The sequence below is a fragment of the Cyprinodon variegatus genome, unplaced genomic scaffold (assembly GCF_000732505.1).
Source record: "Cyprinodon variegatus isolate N-32 unplaced genomic scaffold, C_variegatus-1.0 Scaffold988, whole genome shotgun sequence".
In the NCBI taxonomy this organism is placed as follows: Eukaryota; Metazoa; Chordata; class Actinopteri; order Cyprinodontiformes; family Cyprinodontidae; genus Cyprinodon; species Cyprinodon variegatus.
In genome coordinates, this window is record NW_015151441.1 from 89,897 (window position 1) to 109,541 (window position 19,645).

General features: G+C 38.8%; 1 protein-coding gene across 1 annotated transcript in view; it reads right to left on the minus strand.

Annotated features, from left to right (window-relative positions):
* Positions 1-18,797, minus strand: part of LOC107100569 (dual specificity tyrosine-phosphorylation-regulated kinase 1B-like) — a 42,046-nt gene extending 23,249 nt beyond the window's left edge. Inside the window, exon 1 of the mRNA XM_015399106.1 lies at positions 16,990-18,797. Coding sequence (XP_015254592.1) covers positions 16,990-17,092 — 103 coding nt within the window. The 5' untranslated portion in view covers positions 17,093-18,797. The remainder of the gene's footprint in view (positions 1-16,989) is intronic.
* Between the last annotated feature and the right edge of the window lie 848 nt (positions 18,798-19,645).

Genomic DNA, 19,645 nt, shown 5'->3' on the forward strand with positions numbered 1-19,645 from the left:
CCATGATGGCAGAATTAAAGGAGGTGAGACGACCAGCGCTTCCAAAGCATTTCTCTATTCTCAGTGAGGTTTGCTTTCTGTTCAGTACATTTCATCCCTGATTACTTGAGTCCAGTGGAGGCCTTCTCCCAAAGACTTAAATGTTCATGAATGATAAAAAAACATGGGATTTAACAAGGACAGACATACCCAACGTCCAGTCCCCTCACGTAGAACAAAGCAGACTAGAGAACACTAAAGCAGAGATCTCTACCAATCAGCTGGTTTCCCAATCTAACAATGGAACTCAAGCTTGGTTATTCAGTGATTGGGAACGCCATATATGGGGGAGTTTATTGTAGTTTCTGTTTCCATCACATACAACATAAAGTCTGAGAAAACTGCCCATAGTATACAATGAATTCAGTATTTATTTAGTAAAAATGTTTTTAATGTACGTTATTAGAAAAAATGTATGAAAAAGGTTCATACAGCTTAACGGCGGGCTGTATGGAAGTAAATCTGTGTCGCTGGGATTTGAATTAAAAATGCCACTGACATTTAAATGTATGTTTGTTCTTACTGTTTCAGTGTTAAAATATATTCAGAACACATTTTTAACCTAAAAAAAATTCATTGTCATTATTTCTACACAGTAGAAATTTCATTTGTTATTGTCTCTTCAAGCTAAAAATTCATATTACTATTTCAAAGTGATACATTTTCAATACTTATTTTTCAGTTGAATTTTTTTTTTATATGCAGATTTTTTTTAACACTCAAAAATTAAACCTTTCAAAATTCAAACTCAATATTTTCAGCCTCCTGAGATTCAACCGGCTCTATTTCACTGTCTTAAATAACGCTAACTCAACTAAAGAAAAATGAAAGTAATAAACTCACCGTTGAGTTAGCGATAGCTTGCATGACCGGCTCCGTCATGCTGGTTTTCCTTCCGTATGAGCGCCACAAGCGTCACGTCACGTGACTAAGAAACTGTAACGGGATTGTCTGGGTGTTGGACGCCACAATCCATTGCTAATGTCTGTGACCTGAAGTAACCCTTCCCTTTTTACACTGAATTTAGACGCCGAATTTAAGACGGTGAAATAGAGCCAGTTGAATCTCAGGAAACTTTATGCAAGAAGTGTTTGTATGAACAGGTTCTTCAATCGTTCGTTAAAGTTATTTAGGAGAAAATGTCGCATTTACCGTTTTTCTCCTACTTCTAATCTTCTCTCGGGTACAATCAAATCTTATTAATTGTCCAGACTACACAAAGGAGTCTTTTTCAATCAGTAAGCTGTTTTCCAAACCAAGTTTTTCCCTAAATGACTACGTTTGTTTTACTTTACTAAGCAATTGTTCATTTTATTAGGCCACATTATTATTTTATTAGGCTACACTATAACATTTTATGCAACTTTCCAATTTTCAAAGGACACTGGTTTAGTCTGTTGTCATCTTGTCCAAAGAGAGAACAGTCAGTGATTCTATGTGAGATGAAGCTACTACTAAACTAACATCTGGAACAGAAAATGCATGGAAATCTCATTGTAGGACTTTCCTTTTGCATTCATTTCGCTCCATTGCAGCGCCTTGGCTTCATTATTACACTAAATGTGGATGTTTGGGTCCGTCTGACTTTGTTAAATAAAGAGTTTTGTTCTCAACATTTTATAAAAACCATGAAATAATAACCTGAATAAAAGCACAAATCTCCTGAAAAATCTTGTGTGAATGTGTCTGTGGGAAAAGTTAATCACTTCCTTTCTTTATTTTGTTTCCAAAACATTGGCCATATTTTTGAATAACTAGCTTTAGTTAGCCACACAGAGGCTTAAATACTGTTAAACCTTTAGAATGAATAAATCACTGAAGTAGAACCCATTTGGCAACATAAAGTAGACTAAAGCCTGGATTATGCCTGATGCCTTATGTTGTTTTTGGTCTTGTAACTATGCCAACAGTTCCACGTGGAAAACCATGCAAATGATCCTACAATAGAGAATATAAATATTATAATTTTCAGGATAATAATCAGATTATGAAAACCCCTTAGAAAGACAAGATTGTCAAACTTCGGATTTACAGGAGGCTTTAAAGATGCTGGTAAGGCCACACGCTTCCTTCCAACCAACCAAAGTTGGGGTGTTGCGGGGTCACTTTGATCATCAGGTCTAGAAGCAGCTGAAGCATCTCCATCTCTAGAGCTTAAAAACAAAATGACCAGGTGGATCCAAATAGTCTCCTCCACAATCAGATCATTAGAGGCAGCCATTGATGCACGCCGCCCCCCACCCACCCCCCACATGGATGAATTTGAGCAATCCTCTAAAGAAGAGCAACCTAAAATAACAGAACTCACAAGACAAGATAAATTCAGTCATGAGAGGAAAAAAAGACCTTAAATGAAACTTTAAAGCTCCGCCTGCCAGCCTTTCAAAAGAACATTTTACAGATGCTTTTCTGCAAAGCTCCCAGCAGAACTTTAAATCAACAGGAGAACGGTCATTTAAAGGTTGCATGGTCTGGAGAGGAGTGAGACACACCTGTGAGGGTGTCATCAGGAAAAACCGTCCCAAACGCCAGGGAGAGGAATTGGGCTGCACTTTTCAGAGACATGCAGAAGCCAGAACAATGAAACAGCCTTAAACAGAACGGTATCTAGGTCCTCGGCTCTTTAATTGTTTTTATGTGTTATTGAGTATTTCTAAGTTGTACTTGATAGTTACAACAGCAACCCTTCTTGTTAAATTTTCCATGTGCAAGTACTTTATGTAGATTTTTTAAATACAAAAATTGTATATATAGTACATATCAAATGTTGCCATTCTATTTAATTGTTCTGCTGGATGTGCGTTTGTTTTCAGCAGTCTTATTGCTGTGACAGAGTGCATACATACACAGTAGTGCCAAAATTATTCACTCACTACTCTGGTGAGTAAACTTGCCTGACCTCCCAACCATTAGAACCCCTTTGGGATGAAATAGAGCAGAGATTGAGAGCTTGTCCCAAAATCACTCTATGACCTATATAGCATCATAGCATTCCTACATTTGCATGATATAGACCAACTTTATAACACCGCATCCAAATTCCCACCCATTAAAAGCATCACCCAAAGCCAAGAGGAGGAATATAAAACAGAGGATCATCACCTGTGTCAGTGGATCATCATCTCAAACCACCCTTTCCCACGGTTACATCGTTTTAACACTTCATATTTACCAAACTGATCTTTAGATGCAATAAAATCCAAAGCTGTGATGAAATCTCAGCTAATCAAGTAAAGTTCTGTGAGTCAGAGGAGTAACGAGATGTGGCATGAGATAACACAAAGAAAAAGTACAAAGATTTCTCCCCGTGGGGTGCCTTCCTGTGTGCTACAGTTAGCGCTCAGTCACGATAAATCGGAAAAATAAAACCACCGTAACAGATGAACGGGAAAGACCAGAAGATTTTCATGGCTGAAAAATCCATCGTACAGCTGTAGAAAGTACGATCTATCACAGCATAGATCTTCGAGTAACAGATTCACACAGACACTCAGTGCTTATATTAAATAAAACACATAAACATACCTAAAAAAAATAATAAACCAGGACTACAAAGTCAAGAAGACTAAAACCTTTTCCGCAGGTTGTCTTTCAAAATGAAATGCTGGATCTAAAGATGAGGGCAGGAAGAGCAGCAATGTTTGGTGGCTGAATTAAAATCGTTACAGAGGTTTTGAATTTAAAGAAACCAAATGAACGGGAAAACTGTCAATCTTTGGGCAGAATAAAATGATTGTGGATCTTTGCAGCAAGTTTCTCTAATAACTTTAGATGGGATGGCAGCTTCTGGTTTTCCTAATAGAAAGCTCCAGACTGAAACCAACCTTCTAGAAGTTCCCTACAACTTTGTTTTTCACCGTTCTGAGCTCTGCTGTGCCCTGACTAACAGGTGCCACTTATTAAACACACTTCAGCAGAAATAAACCAACACCTATCAGGAGGGTGTCACCTGTAAGAACGTTACAAAGCTTTATTGCTGGGAATCCTGTTTTAACAGCTCTTTTTCATTTATTTCCTGAGGGAATAAACTGATCCAAACTGCATAAATCTACGGCAACAATCATTAAAGTCAGCTAAAAAATATATATATATATAGAAACATGCTGCTGATGTAAAAAGAAAATGGGTGTTTGGAGTATTTAATGCAGATCATGTTAGGAACTGAACAACCAATAAAGAAAATCTCTGATGTGGGATTTCAGGTTAGAACCCCCCCCAACCGTCACAATTGATCTTTTGGTGTCGAAATGTCTTCAAAAAAGAAAAACTGACAAAAGTCTGGCAGCCTTTCATTTGAAGCCTTTTTTGTGGTTCCTATGACCCTGAGGACTGAAGATGAACAAAGGAAAACCCCTATAAAGTTAAACACTTTGTTTCTACATTAGCCAACACCTGAAAAAAATATCAAATATAGCTTTATAAAATAATCACAGGGTAAACAGTCCATATTCTGATGAGAGTCCTAAAAATCTGTTCCTATTCAGGCAAGCAGTTTCTCCAGAATGACAAACAGTCTTAGATGACTTTAACGATCACAATCAGGACTAGAAATACAGCTGCTTAGTGTTTTAGTGGTGAGATTTTAATGTTTAATCCATGTTCAACACAGAAGACAATAAATCCAGATATTTAAAAGCAAATGAGAGATTTTCTTCAGTAAATTCCCAACATGCTAATAATTTTGGAAGAGGAAGGCCCTTCACCACAACATCACCATCACCAATCAATTAACCCATTCATAGAATGATCTAGCTTGGAAATATTGAATATTTTATGCATTCATATGTTTTAACAAAAAAACAACAAAAAGAAAACTAGAAATAAACATTATTTACAATTTCCAAAATTTTTTTTCCTTACATTGGACAGCCTTAATGCAAATCAGAAAAATGAAGATAAAAGAAAACTTGTGGTCTCACCAGGAAGGCCACAAGGAATTTAAAAGAAAAGTCTGGTCAGTGAGCAATAACCGAATGGATGATTATTTTTACCTAAAACTAATACGTTTTTGGTGATTCAATGAATTTAGCGTTAATCAGTAAAAAAATAAAACCAATAATTTTCGTTGCGAAAAAATCACGTAATATGTAGCCGACATTTGGAGGAAGAATGTTTTCAAGATGACTTGGATAATAGCGGAAAATATTAATGCATCCTTAAAACAGGCCTGCTATTTTCTTTCTACACAGAGAAGCTAGCCTTGTCTTTGACTATGTTAGTTTTTTTGATCATCTTTAATGTCAAATTGATAGAAATTACCAGAATTATCACCCAGAATAGAACTAAAATGTTGGCAAAGTCAAGACCAATAAAAAACGGCTCCATTGTTCTTGGGATTTCTAGTACAAGAAGTAAAAGAGGGCCGGCAGAAAGCGGGCCGCTTGCTAAAGAGTTCACCAAGTAAAAATTAGGTGAAAATGAAAACTTTGCCTGAAAATGCCAAGCAGTGTTGTTGGTAAAAGAACAAAAAGGTTTCAGGCATGGCAGTAGTTGGGATTTATGCCATCAAAATACCCTGGCTTGTTTTTATTCCACATAAATAAATGCTTTAGGGCTGAAACAATTAATCGGATTAATCGATTATTGAAATAATCGTCAAATAATTTCCTAATCAATTAATCATTAAGTGGAGTATAGAGACTGTAAGACATGCTTTCAGCTGAAAGTGACCCACTTAGAGCAGAAACTATACCAAGATTGTAAAAAAAAACATCAGTAAACATTTTTGCATTAGAGATAAAAAAAAAAAAACTTTTTCGTCTGTCAATACGCTCTATCCAGAACTCCTCAAGTGGAAATGTTTTGGTTTCAACTGATTTAATTTCATAAAAAAACTATTCTTTAAGGAACCTTTGATTAACTGATAATCAGTCGATCAAAAATAATGAACAGATTAATTTATTTGCAAAGTAATCGTCAGTTGCAGCCCTAAAATGTTTGCCAAGCTTCACTAAGCTAACTGCTGTCTCTTATTACGTGTTCACACATACATCCTTGTCTACTAATCTCTCTTCGCTGTTTTTGCTGAAAAAACTAGAAAACCCCGACAAATTGTTTCACCTTAATATCTGTACTCACAGAAAAAAATTTGAGAATCCTAATAGTGATCCGGAGGTGCACCATAAGTAAGTACAAGAGTTAAAATAGGTTAATAACTTTTTGCGAGGCAGATCTTTTAGTTATCAGACTACTCTCGTTTGGATCTAGCTCTCTGTTTAAGTCCATGAAGCAGACCATGTGTGCTTTTAACATTCCTTTCTGATAAAGCTCAGAGTAGCTTAGGTTATCTTCACTCATTTCTGTAGTTTTACTGCTAAAGGCTAGGGCTGCTGGAAGACATAGAGACCATTTTCCTCATGCTCCTACCTTCTACTACTCTTCAATTCTGCATAATGTACGTTATTTCCTCTTTTAACTGTGTGTTTTCTCTGCGGTAGTTCTATCTGGTGTGTCATTCTGAGACATTTTCCTGGGGGCAGGCTATAAACTGAGCTATGGTGATACTAACTAGATGTTTCTGAATGGATGACATCAAAGAGGCCATCTCATGGAACTAGCTACACTTTATGTACAAACCATATACTACACTTTTATGCACATATTTTTTCTACTGAGAATGTTTAATATCTCTCTGTATTAGGGATGGGATTTCGGCGTAACAATCAACATATACCGAATCGAACCGAAAACCGTGACCACGAAACCGTGAATTGAACCGAACCGTGGATTTTGTGAACCGTTCCACCCCTACTCTGTATATAAAATGACAATAAACATTGTCCAAGTCAAATCTTGTAAAAGTGTCAATTTTGTTATGAAAGTGTGTCCTCCAATTATTTTGCCGCAATTGGTGTTCCGTATCCTCTAAGTGTTTCTCTTTCAGTTCAATGTAGTTTATTTCTATAGCGCCAATTCACAACACATGTCATCTCAAGGCTCTTTACAGATCATACAGTCAAATTGATTCAAAGTTTTCTANTACACCGGCTCCGTGATGCTGGTTTTCCTTCCGTATGAGCGCCACAAGCATCACGTCACGTGACTAAGAAAACGTAACGGGATTGGCTGGGTGTTGGACGCCACAATCCATTGCTAATGTCTGTGACCTGAAGTAACCCTTCCCTTTTTACACTGAATTTAGACGCCGAATTTAAGACGGTGAAATAGAGCCAGTTGAATCTCAGGAAACTTTATGCAAGAAGTGTTTGTATGAACAGGTTCTTCAATCGTTCGTTAAAGTTATTTAGGAGAAAATGTCGCATTTACCGTTTTTCTCCTACTTCTAATCTTCTCTCGGGTACAATCAAATCTTATTAATTGTCCAGACTACACAAAGGAGTCTTTTTCAATCAGTAAGCTGTTTTCCAAACCAAGTTTTTCCCTAAATGACTACGTTTGTTTTACTTTACTAAGCAATTGTTCATTTTATTAGGCCACATTATTATTTTATTAGGCTACACTATAACATTTTATGCAACTTTCCAATTTTCAAAGGACACTGGTTTAGTCTGTTGTCATCTTGTCCAAAGAGAGAACAGTCAGTGATTCTATGTGAGATGAAGCTACTACTAAACTAACATCTGGAACAGAAAATGCATGGAAATCTCATTGTAGGACTTTCCTTTTGCATTCATTTCGCTCCATTGCAGCGCCTTGGCTTCATTATTACACTAAATGTGGATGTTTGGGTCCGTCTGACTTTGTTAAATAAAGAGTTTTGTTCTCAACATTTTATAAAAACCATGAAATAATAACCTGAATAAAAGCACAAATCTCCTGAAAAATCTTGTGTGAATGTGTCTGTGGGAAAAGTTAATCACTTCCTTTCTTTATTTTGTTTCCAAAACATTGGCCATATTTTTGAATAACTAGCTTTAGTTAGCCACACAGAGGCTTAAATACTGTTAAACCTTTAGAATGAATAAATCACTGAAGTAGAACCCATTTGGCAACATAAAGTAGACTAAAGCCTGGATTATGCCTGATGCCTTATGTTGTTTTTGGTCTTGTAACTATGCCAACAGTTCCACGTGGAAAACCATGCAAATGATCCTACAATAGAGAATATAAATATTATAATTTTCAGAATAATAATCAGATTATGAAAACCCCTTAGAAAGACAAGATTGTCAAACTTCGGATTTACAGGAGGCTTTAAAGATGCTGGTAAGGCCACACGCTTCCTTCCAACCAACCAAAGTTGGGGTGTTGCGGGGTCACTTTGATCATCAGGTCTAGAAGCAGCTGAAGCATCTCCATCTCTAGAGCTTAAAAACAAAATGACCAGGTGGATCCAAATAGTCTCCTCCACAATCAGATCATTAGAGGCAGCCATTGATGCACGCCGCCCCCCACCCACCCCCCACATGGATGAATTTGAGCAATCCTCTAAAGAAGAGCAACCTAAAATAACAGAACTCACAAGACAAGATAAATTCAGTCATGAGAGGAAAAAAAGACCTTAAATGAAACTTTAAAGCTCCGCCCGCCAGCCTTTCAAAAGAACATTTTACAGACGCTTTTCTGCAAAGCTCCCAGCAGAACTTTAAATCAACAGGAGAACGGTCATTTAAAGGTTGCATGGTCTGGAGAGGAGTGAGACACACCTGTGAGGGTGTCATCAGGAAAAACCGTCCCAAACGCCAGGGAGAGGAATTGGGCTGCACTTTTCAGAGACATGCAGAAGCCAGAACAATGAAACAGCCTTAAACAGAACGGTCTCTAGGTCCTCGGCTCTTTAATTGTTTTTATGTGTTATTGAGTATTTCTAAGTTGTACTTGATAGTTACAACAGCAACCCTTCTTGTTAAATTTTCCATGTGCAAGTACTTTATGTAGATTTTTTAAATACAAAAATTGTATATATAGTACATATCAAATGTTGCCATTCTATTTAATTGTTCTGCTGGATGTGCGTTTGTTTTCAGCAGTCTTATTGCTGTGACAGAGTGCATACATACACAGTAGTGCCAAAATTATTCACTCACTACTCTGGTGAGTAAACTTGCCTGACCTCCCAACCATTAGAACCCCTTTGGGATGAAATAGAGCAGAGATTGAGAGCTTGTCCCAAAATCACTCTATGACCTATATAGCATCATAGCATTCCTACATTTGCATGATATAGACCAACTTTATAACACCGCATCCAAATTCCCACCCATTAAAAGCATCACCCAAAGCCAAGAGGAGGAATATAAAACAGAGGATCATCACCTGTGTCAGTGGATCATCATCTCAAACCACCCTTTCCCACGGTTACATCGTTTTAACACTTCATATTTACCAAACTGATCTTTAGATGCAATAAAATCCAAAGCTGTGATGAAATCTCAGCTAATCAAGTAAAGTTCTGTGAGTCAGAGGAGTAACGAGATGTGGCATGAGATAACACAAAGAAAAAGTACAAAGATTTCTCCCCGTGGGGTGCCTTCCTGTGTGCTACAGTTAGCGCTCAGTCACGATAAATCGGAAAAATAAAACCACCGTAACAGATGAACGGGAAAGACCAGAAGATTTTCATGGCTGAAAAATCCATCGTACAGCTGTAGAAAGTACGATCTATCACAGCATAGATCTTCGAGTAACAGATTCACACAGACACTCAGTGCTTATATTAAATAAAACACATAAACATACCTAAAAAAAATAATAAACCAGGACTACAAAGTCAAGAAGACTAAAACCTTTTCCGCAGGTTGTCTTTCAAAATGAAATGCTGGATCTAAAGATGAGGGCAGGAAGAGCAGCAATGTTTGGTGGCTGAATTAAAATCGTTACAGAGGTTTTGAATTTAAAGAAACCAAATGAACGGGAAAACTGTCAATCTTTGGGCAGAATAAAATGATTGTGGATCTTTGCAGCAAGTTTCTCTAATAACTTTAGATGGGATGGCAGCTTCTGGTTTTCCTAATAGAAAGCTCCAGACTGAAACCAACCTTCTAGAAGTTCCCTACAACTTTGTTTTTCACCGTTCTGAGCTCTGCTGTGCCCTGACTAACAGGTGCCACTTATTAAACACACTTCAGCAGAAATAAACCAACACCTATCAGGAGGGTGTCACCTGTAAGAACGTTACAAAGCTTTATTGCTGGGAATCCTGTTTTAACAGCTCTTTTTCATTTATTTCCTGAGGGAATAAACTGATCCAAACTGCATAAATCTACGGCAACAATCATTAAAGTCAGCTAAAAAATATATATATATATAGAAACATGCTGCTGATGTAAAAAGAAAATGGGTGTTTGGAGTATTTAATGCAGATCATGTTAGGAACTGAACAACCAATAAAGAAAATCTCTGATGTGGGATTTCAGGTTAGAACCCCCCCCAACCGTCACAATTGATCTTTTGGTGTCGAAATGTCTTCAAAAAAGAAAAACTGACAAAAGTCTGGCAGCCTTTCATTTGAAGCCTTTTTTGTGGTTCCTATGACCCTGAGGACTGAAGATGAACAAAGGAAAACCCCTATAAAGTTAAACACTTTGTTTCTACATTAGCCAACACCTGAAAAAAATATCAAATATAGCTTTATAAAATAATCACAGGGTAAACAGTCCATATTCTGATGAGAGTCCTAAAAATCTGTTCCTATTCAGGCAAGCAGTTTCTCCAGAATGACAAACAGTCTTAGATGACTTTAACGATCACAATCAGGACTAGAAATACAGCTGCTTAGTGTTTTAGTGGTGAGATTTTAATGTTTAATCCATGTTCAACACAGAAGACAATAAATCCAGATATTTAAAAGCAAATGAGAGATTTTCTTCAGTAAATTCCCAACATGCTAATAATTTTGGAAGAGGAAGGCCCTTCACCACAACATCACCATCACCAATCAATTAACCCATTCATAGAATGATCTAGCTTGGAAATATTGAATATTTTATGCATTCATATGTTTTAACAAAAAAACAACAAAAAGAAAACTAGAAATAAACATTATTTACAATTTCCAAAATTTTTTTTCCTTACATTGGACAGCCTTAATGCAAATCAGAAAAATGAAGATAAAAGAAAACTTGTGGTCTCACCAGGAAGGCCACAAGGAATTTAAAAGAAAAGTCTGGTCAGTGAGCAATAACCGAATGGATGATTATTTTTACCTAAAACTAATACGTTTTTGGTGATTCAATGAATTTAGCGTTAATCAGTAAAAAAATAAAACCAATAATTTTCGTTGCGAAAAAATCACGCAATATGTAGCCGACATTTGGAGGAAGAATGTTTTCAAGATGACTTGGATAATAGCGGAAAATATTAATGCATCCTTAAAACAGGCCTGCTATTTTCTTTCCAAACAGAGAAGCTGGCCTCGTCTTTGACTATGTTAGTTTTTTTGATCATCTTTAATGTCAAATTGATAGAAATTACCAGAATTATCACCCAGAATAGAACTAAAATGTTGGCAAAGTCAAGACCAATAAAAAACGGCTCCATTGTTCTTGGGATTTCTAGTACAAGAAGTAAAAGAGGGCCGGCAGAAAGCGGGCCGCTTGCTAAAGAGTTCACCAAGTAAAAATTAGGTGAAAATGAAAACTTTGCCTGAAAATGCCAAGCAGTGTTGTTGGTAAAAGAACAAAAAGGTTTCAGGCATGGCAGTAGTTGGGATTTATGCCATCAAAATACCCTGGCTTGTTTTTATTCCACATAAATAAATGCTTTAGGGCTGAAACAATTAATCGGATTAATCGATTATTGAAATAATCGTCAAATAATTTCCTAATCAATTAATCATTAAGTGGAGTATAGAGACTGTAAGACATGCTTTCAGCTGAAAGTGACCCACTTAGAGCAGAAACTATACCAAGATTGTAAAAAAAAACATCAGTAAACATTTTTGCATTAGAGATAAAAAAAAAAAAACTTTTTCGTCTGTCAATACGCTCTATCCAGAACTCCTCAAGTGGAAATGTTTTGGTTTCAACTGATTTAATTTCATAAAAAAACTATTCTTTAAGGAACCTTTGATTAACTGATAATCAGTCGATCAAAAATAATGAACAGATTAATTTATTTGCAAAGTAATCGTCAGTTGCAGCCCTAAAATGTTTGCCAAGCTTCACTAAGCTAACTGCTGTCTCTTATTACGTGTTCACACATACATCCTTGTCTACTAATCTCTCTTCGCTGTTTTTGCTGAAAAAACTAGAAAACCCCGACAAATTGTTTCACCTTAATATCTGTACTCACAGAAAAAAATTTGAGAATCCTAATAGTGATCCGGAGGTGCACCATAAGTAAGTACAAGAGTTAAAATAGGTTAATAACTTTTTGCGAGGCAGATCTTTTAGTTATCAGACTACTCTCGTTTGGATCTAGCTCTCTGTTTAAGTCCATGAAGCAGACCATGTGTGCTTTTAACATTCCTTTCTGATAAAGCTCAGAGTACCTTAGGTTATCTTCACTCATTTCTGTAGTTTTACTGCTAAAGGCTAAGGCTGCTGGAAGACATAGAGACCATTTTCCTCATGCTCCTACCTTCTACTACTCTTCAATTCTGCATAATGTACGTTATTTCCTCTTTTAACTGTGTGTTTTCTCTGCGGTAGTTCTATCTGGTGTGTCATTCTGAGACATTTTCCTGGGGGCAGGCTATAAACTGAGCTATGGTGATACTAACTAGATGTTTCTGAATGGATGACATCAAAGAGGCCATCTCATGGAACTAGCTACACTTTATGTACAAACCATATACTACACTTTTATGCACATATTTTTTCTACTGAGAATGTTTAATATCTCTCTGTATTAGGGATGGGATTTCGGCGTAACAATCAACATATACCGAATCGAACCGAAAACCGTGACCACGAAACCGTGAATTGAACCGAACCGTGGATTTTGTGAACCGTTCCACCCCTACTCTGTATATAAAATGACAATAAACATTGTCCAAGTCAAATCTTGTAAAAGTGTCAATTTTGTTATGAAAGTGTGTCCTCCAATTATTTTGCCGCAATTGGTGTTCCGTATCCTCTAAGTGTTTCTCTTTCAGTTCAATGTAGTTTATATCTATAGCGCCAATTCACAACACATGTCATCTCAAGGCTCTTTACAGATCATACAGTCAAATTTACTTAGAAGTTTTCTAAGTAAATCCAGTTGATTGCATCAACTCATTGACTCTTCAGCAATCCCTCACACTAAGCATGCTTGTAGCGACAGTGGAGAGGAAAAACTCCCTTTGAACAGGAGAAAACATCCAGCAGAACCAGGCTCAGTGTGAGCGGCCATCTGCTGAGGCAGAGTTTCATCTTCTAGACTTCAACAGTCTCAGAGCTGATCTGCTTGGCTCCTAAATGAAAGCACTAAAGGGAACGTCTACTCCCACCAACTTTTCTTCCAAATAAAGTTCTGGCAAGTCAATGCTGCAGTGTTTGTTTTGTGGGTCTTCAACTCCAAGTCGGTTTTGGGATAAACCTGCTTACACTGAGCCTGGCTCTGCTGGAGATTTCTTTCTGTAAAAAAAAAGAGTTTTCCTCTCTACTATCGCTGCATGCATGCTGGGTGTGAGGGGTGCTGCAAATTCTACGACATAATGCCAGTTTGCTGTTCAGCAGCCATCTATGCTCAACCAGGAGAAGTGAATGCTGCAACAAAATGACTTGATAAGATCAGCTGGGTTTTCTGCAGACCCCAATGTCACTAAATTATAACAATTCTGCAAAGATGAATGGGGAGGCATGTCACAGTAATCAATTTATTAGCGAATAACTAATAAATGCTCAAAAATGTATGCTAGCATGCTTTTTAGTATGTTGTTCTTGTTTCTTGTTTTCTTTTACCAAAGAGACTGGAAGACAAAAGGTTTGCTTCCAGTGTATTGTTCCCCACTCCCCCCTCCCCTTCTAATTTCTTTACTGTAGCAAGGAGTGAACTCGTGGCCCAGGTGCTTCCAATACACATTCCCTATCAGTACCTAAGAGTGTAGAGAGCACCATTGCATGCATAAGAAACCGTAGTTGAGATTTGGAAGAAAAGATATTGAATTGGTTCCAGAGGCGAACGTGAGAGCTGGTGTGCGGGAGCCCTTTGGATGTGAGAGACTGACTGGTTAAACATTTAATCTTTTGGAGTTGGTATATCTAATTTGTTATTAAATAGTGGGAGCTGAAGGCTGCAATACAACAAACATGCATCTGCACCTAAAACGTGATAATTCAATACATTTTCTGAGCTGGGAAGAAAATTTAAAAAAAGACAACTGACCAGTTTATCTTCCTGACAAACATCGTTCCATTGATGATGTAACTGACACACGAAATAAACAAGCAAAAGGGCTGTTTGATTTTTTTTCCCATTCACATTATACTAATGAAAATTTGTGTCTAAACAACAATATTATCATTTATCGTGATAATTTCTCTGATAATTTATTGTCCAGGAAAATTTTGGTAAAAGTCAAAATTAAGGGGCAATGGCTTTGTTAGACAGGGTGTGACAAAGCCATTGCCCCATTGGTTTGATTTTGTTTCTAATAAAACTTAATTTAATAACTTAATTTAAAAGGTTTGAGGACCCAAATGCAGAGGCAGGTAGGCAGAGGTGAGTTTTTAGTAGATTTAAAAGAGGTTCAAAAACAACTGAGGCAGGAATCCAAAAATCCAACATGAAAAAGTAAAACCAACCAGAACCATGGAGACATCAGGGGAAAACAATAACAAAGTAAGACGAGGTATGACAAGGAACCAGCACTGAGGAACTGCAAAAAGAGAGTATTTATGGGAGATGAACAAAGAGAGGAGTAACGAGCTGATTGGGAGCAGGTGTGAGGAGAGCAGTCTAGAAAGGAGCTAGGGAAAAAGGAGACCAACACAAGAGGGCAACAAATAAAAACCTAAGAACTGAAATATAACCAGAAAACACAACAAAATAGGAATCAAACCAATAAAACCAGAAAACATTGATCAAAGTAAAACTAAATACTCAAAAGAAAACATAACAGAACCAAGACTGTGACACTTCCATTATTCTTGACTAATAATTAAATTGCCTGATATTTAGAAGGACTTAAATGTGAAAAACATGCAAACAAAAAGAAGAGAAAAGGGCAAACACGGTTTCAATAAACTGAATCAAACTGAATGGAGGCTTATGCAGGAAAGATTCGGCTCAATAAAGGCACGGATTGGGTCAGGGATGACATCACTAGTCACAGCACAGACATCATGATAACATCTACCTGCCCAATGGTTGAATGCTACGGCCTAATGTATATAAACCCACTGTAGCAAGCTAGCATTTTATAGTTAGCTTTCCCTCAATCATCCTCTGGCTCGTACTCTTTGGCGATACCGCTCCACGGCTTCCCAATCTGTCCTGGCATTTCCCAGAATGCATCACACTGCCACCTTCTCTGATTATTCCTTCATTTAGATTCCAGCTACTGCTTACAGCAGTTCAGGTGTGAACCGCTCTCATTCAGAATACAACCTCAATCCTGAGGTTGGTGGATTTCTGATCATGATATTCAGTTTTATTTTAGAAATATATGTTCATTGAAATAAACCCACTGAAAAGAAGTTCAGCCGTATCAGAAAGCAGACCAAAGTGTGAAAAATATTGCCGACCTGAGAGGAGCAGATCACAGCTGATGGGCCCTGAAGGTTCTGTTCTTACTGTCTGTCACTCTAAACCAAATGATGCAAACAGAAAAAAACATAACTGTGCGTCAACACTGTCTTTTTTTTTTGTTGCTCTTTGCTTCATTTTGCAGATAAATGTTCAGAAAGAAAAAACAAATTAGCACAACTTATCCCTATATAATTTAAGCGTTAACCAAGCAGCTCAACATTTCAATAAATTATATTTCTTAAATAAAAGAATGTAACCTTAGGAAGCACCGCTGGGACAAAAGAAGCCGATTCTGATATCATTACTAACTTCTACCCATATGTTATATCTCCCTGCCATTTCAGCAATGTTAAAGAGCAAATGCTTCACTAAAGAACCACAGTACTGTACTGCTTAAACATTATGGTCACATGACAAAACAAACAGCATATGGTTTTCAGAAACTGTTGCATAAACGGTTATTTATTCCTGCCTAGTTTTACTAATCAGGCCAACACTGCAATTGGATATTTGGTCAAAGTCGCATCAATGGGAAAATATTATTAAATAGTTTAATAATAAGGGGGATTGGCGGCCTAGTGGTTAGGGCATAGGGCTTGGAATCCTTGTGAGTTTGAAACCCACTCCCACAGACTGCCACTCTGGGTCCTTAAGCAAAGACCCTTAACCCATGATTACTCCCCGAGCGCCGCACAGTGGCAGCCCACTGCTTCCCAAGGGGATGGGTTAAATGCAGGGAGATCATTTCTCCATGGTGAAATCAATAAAGTTCAATTTATTATTACTTATAACACCGTGTAACAATACAGTGTAGGGAGGGAGGAAAATTAACGTGTATTGAGTACTTGTATTGAAAAGGACCAAATATTCTTTTTTTAAATACTTTGTGAAAAGAGGCGATAAATGCAGCAGGAAAAACAATCAACTTTTGGGCTGTGGTTCACCAATGACCATTCAGTCAGCATGGTACAACATCAAAGTGTTTTCATGTATAATTTCCATAGAGATGAGGAGTATGTGGATAGTAGCTTTACACCACTCTAAGTCTCTTTTGTGTTGATATGAACATGGATTTTAAAGGAAGTCTGATATTCAAAATGGGAACCAATCAGAAAAAGAGCCTCTCTATCTCTCTCAGATACAAACCAGGTACAGCAAAGCTGTTGTGATTGGATCCAGGTCAGTCCACCCACCACAGCCCTGTCAAACACAGACCACCATACATTAACACTGCCCAGCCTTAGCTAGCAGCCCACTTCCACTGCAACATTCACACACCGGGCGGATTTAAAGATGGCAGCAGAGCAGCACAGAACCGAGACCGAAGGAGACAAAAGCCAACATGGTGTTTGTGCGACTTGTGTGTGTACTAACTTTTGTTTTTACGAAGCAGAGCTGAAGTGATCCAAGGCTCCGATTGGACCATCCTGCAAGAAGGTACAGTCTTGTCGTCCACTGATGATGACGTGACAACCATGGGAGAGCTTGGCAAAGGTTCGGTCCAGATGAGAAATAGTGTCAATGGAAATGCTCTGACGGAGGGGCAGAGCTTGTGGGGGGTGTGGGGTGGAGGAAGGTTTCCAAGCCCAGAGTTCACTTCAACACTTTACATCCAACTAAACATTTCAAGTCTGAAACGGTGGGAAACGATCCGACCAGTCCAAAGGCACCTTCTTCTCTTTCTCCCTCTCCCAGTTTGTGTGTGACGTCTTTCTAAGGCAACCAACAGGTGTACAGGCAGCTTGTCTCTCTGAAGTAAAAATATAAAAGATGTAATCTCTGTTTTATGTGGATTTACACTATAGATATAGATCTCTCACTCTACATATATATTGTTTCTCTGTGGATTTGGGAACTATAGGGAAATAAAATATTTGGCTTGTAAGTTTAGCTTTTTGTGGTGAACTTGGCAGTTTCATGCATTCTGTCTGTGGGTGGGAGCTTCCATGTCGCTGGTGTCTTATCTTTTAGATAGTCAAAAGAATAAAAAAGCAACCTTTTTAGGGTGGTAAAAGTTTGACCAAACAATAAATAAAGGCATAGATTCTAGTTGCTGATATGTTCACTCAGTCCAGGGTAGATTCCCAATCCAGAGCAGGTTTACTGAGTCCACTGAGCCTAAAGGAGAAGATCCTTTGAATTTCTAAGGCTACATGGTCAGTATGGTTTCCAGAAAAAAAATGAAAAAAAGACCAGATGGGATCAATCTTTTTTTACTCCTCTTTGAAGATTCTAGGTTCTTTAGCTCTAGGTTGTGTTGGTGCTATCCAGGCTTGCCCTGCATTTTGCCAAACGGGCTGAGTGGGCAAGTGCAATAGCTTTTGGAAAAGAAAAGGGTAAGGGGGGAGTCAGATTTCCTGCTGCCTGCTTTTACCCCATCCCTAACACTAAAAATAGCTCTGATACTGGGACTTTCTGGGAGACTGCTTGCTTGGATTAATCCGAAGACCCAAATGAATCCACGAAGCTCCGTGTGGGTGTGTGGGTGGGTGTCCACTCACTTAGCTTTCATTCACACATTCAAACCCTGCGCCGGGAGCACAAACCCCGCTGCTGAAGCGCTCCCCGGATGTTCTCTGTGAGCGACGCTTGCATAAACCCATGTAAACAAAACCCAATCCGATGAAAGTTGTTGCTACCAGCGTGGAAAGAGTTCCCCTCGCTTCCACGGTCACGAACCTCGTGAAAAAAACAGTCTGCCGCTCGCGATAGTCCAGTTCCTGGGTGTGGAAGCCCAGCAGAGTCTGCTGGGATGAGCCGAGCCCCAAACTCCGCCGCAGTTTTCAAAAATCAGCCGAACATCAAACAAAGTCACGATCTGAGGTAATCATCAGCACGTTAATCCACGCAGAAACTGCAGAGCTGCCTTCAGGGAAACAAAAGAAACCAAATCCAGACTTCCTGAGCTCGCTGCTCCGGGATGAAGCTCCTCCGATCCGGAGGCGGTCACTTTATTCCCTCCGGGTGGAAACCATCACAGGGCGGTCAGGAGTCATGCTTCTCGCCCGTTTCCCATACCCTGCTCCGCCGTAGACGGAATCTGTGCTGCTCTGCCATCCGGCTCCCCCACCCTGCAAAGGGACCGTACCACTCCCCCGCAGTGGGGGTCGGAGCGCCGTCAGATGAAGCAGCGTTTGGGGAAGTCATGACATCCCGATAAGCAGGCGGAGGAATGACACGTTAGACGATGAACAGACATGATTAAACTAAAAACAAGTAAAATGTAACCGCGGAGAAATAGAGCGGCATCATGAGCGCAGCTAACGGGAGGTATGGGCCCCTCTGGCTGCGGTAGTCCGCTCCAAGCAAACCTCTCCCGTTCTCTCCATTTATAGTAACAGCGGGATAAATATACTGGAACTTTATATACAAGCATGTAGGAGCTCTGTCCTCCTCACGCTCAACAACCAGCAATCTGGGAAGAGGACAGTTAGACGTTAGGCTGATTAGGTCTGAATTTAGACTTTTCCTGCAATCTCTGGGAAAAGAGAGAAAATATATTTTAAAGTTTTGGATGAAAGGTTTGTTGTGGTCTCTGCTGTGTCAAACTCCCCCATAAGTCAGACACCTGAGACAGTTTTTTAAATGTTTTTCCAATTCAAAAGGAACAATGTGAGGCAAAACGGACAACAAAAGAAAGCGCGCATGTGACAATGTTTCACTTTGTTCAGAGGACATTGAACTTCCCTGTACTCGGTTAGATACAGCCTCTACCTTCAATCACCACGCATCCTCCCTCGGCCCTGTTGCTACCCGGCGCCAAGGCAACTCCCACCCTATTGGCTGCGGAAAGTCCCGTCCCTCACTGTGATTGGGTGATGACCAGGTCTGTGGGCGGAGCTCTCAGCTCAGTTTCCCCCATGTCTGCTTTAACGGCGCGAGTCAGGAGCGACGCGGAAATAGTTTGAAGATATCAGGTAGAAATGGAGACGGAGGGGGGGCTCCTCTTTAGTGACTCTACAGCTCAGATGTTTGACTTCTCCTCACCAACCAGCCAAAGCTAGATGTTACTGTTGCTATCCGAGCTCTC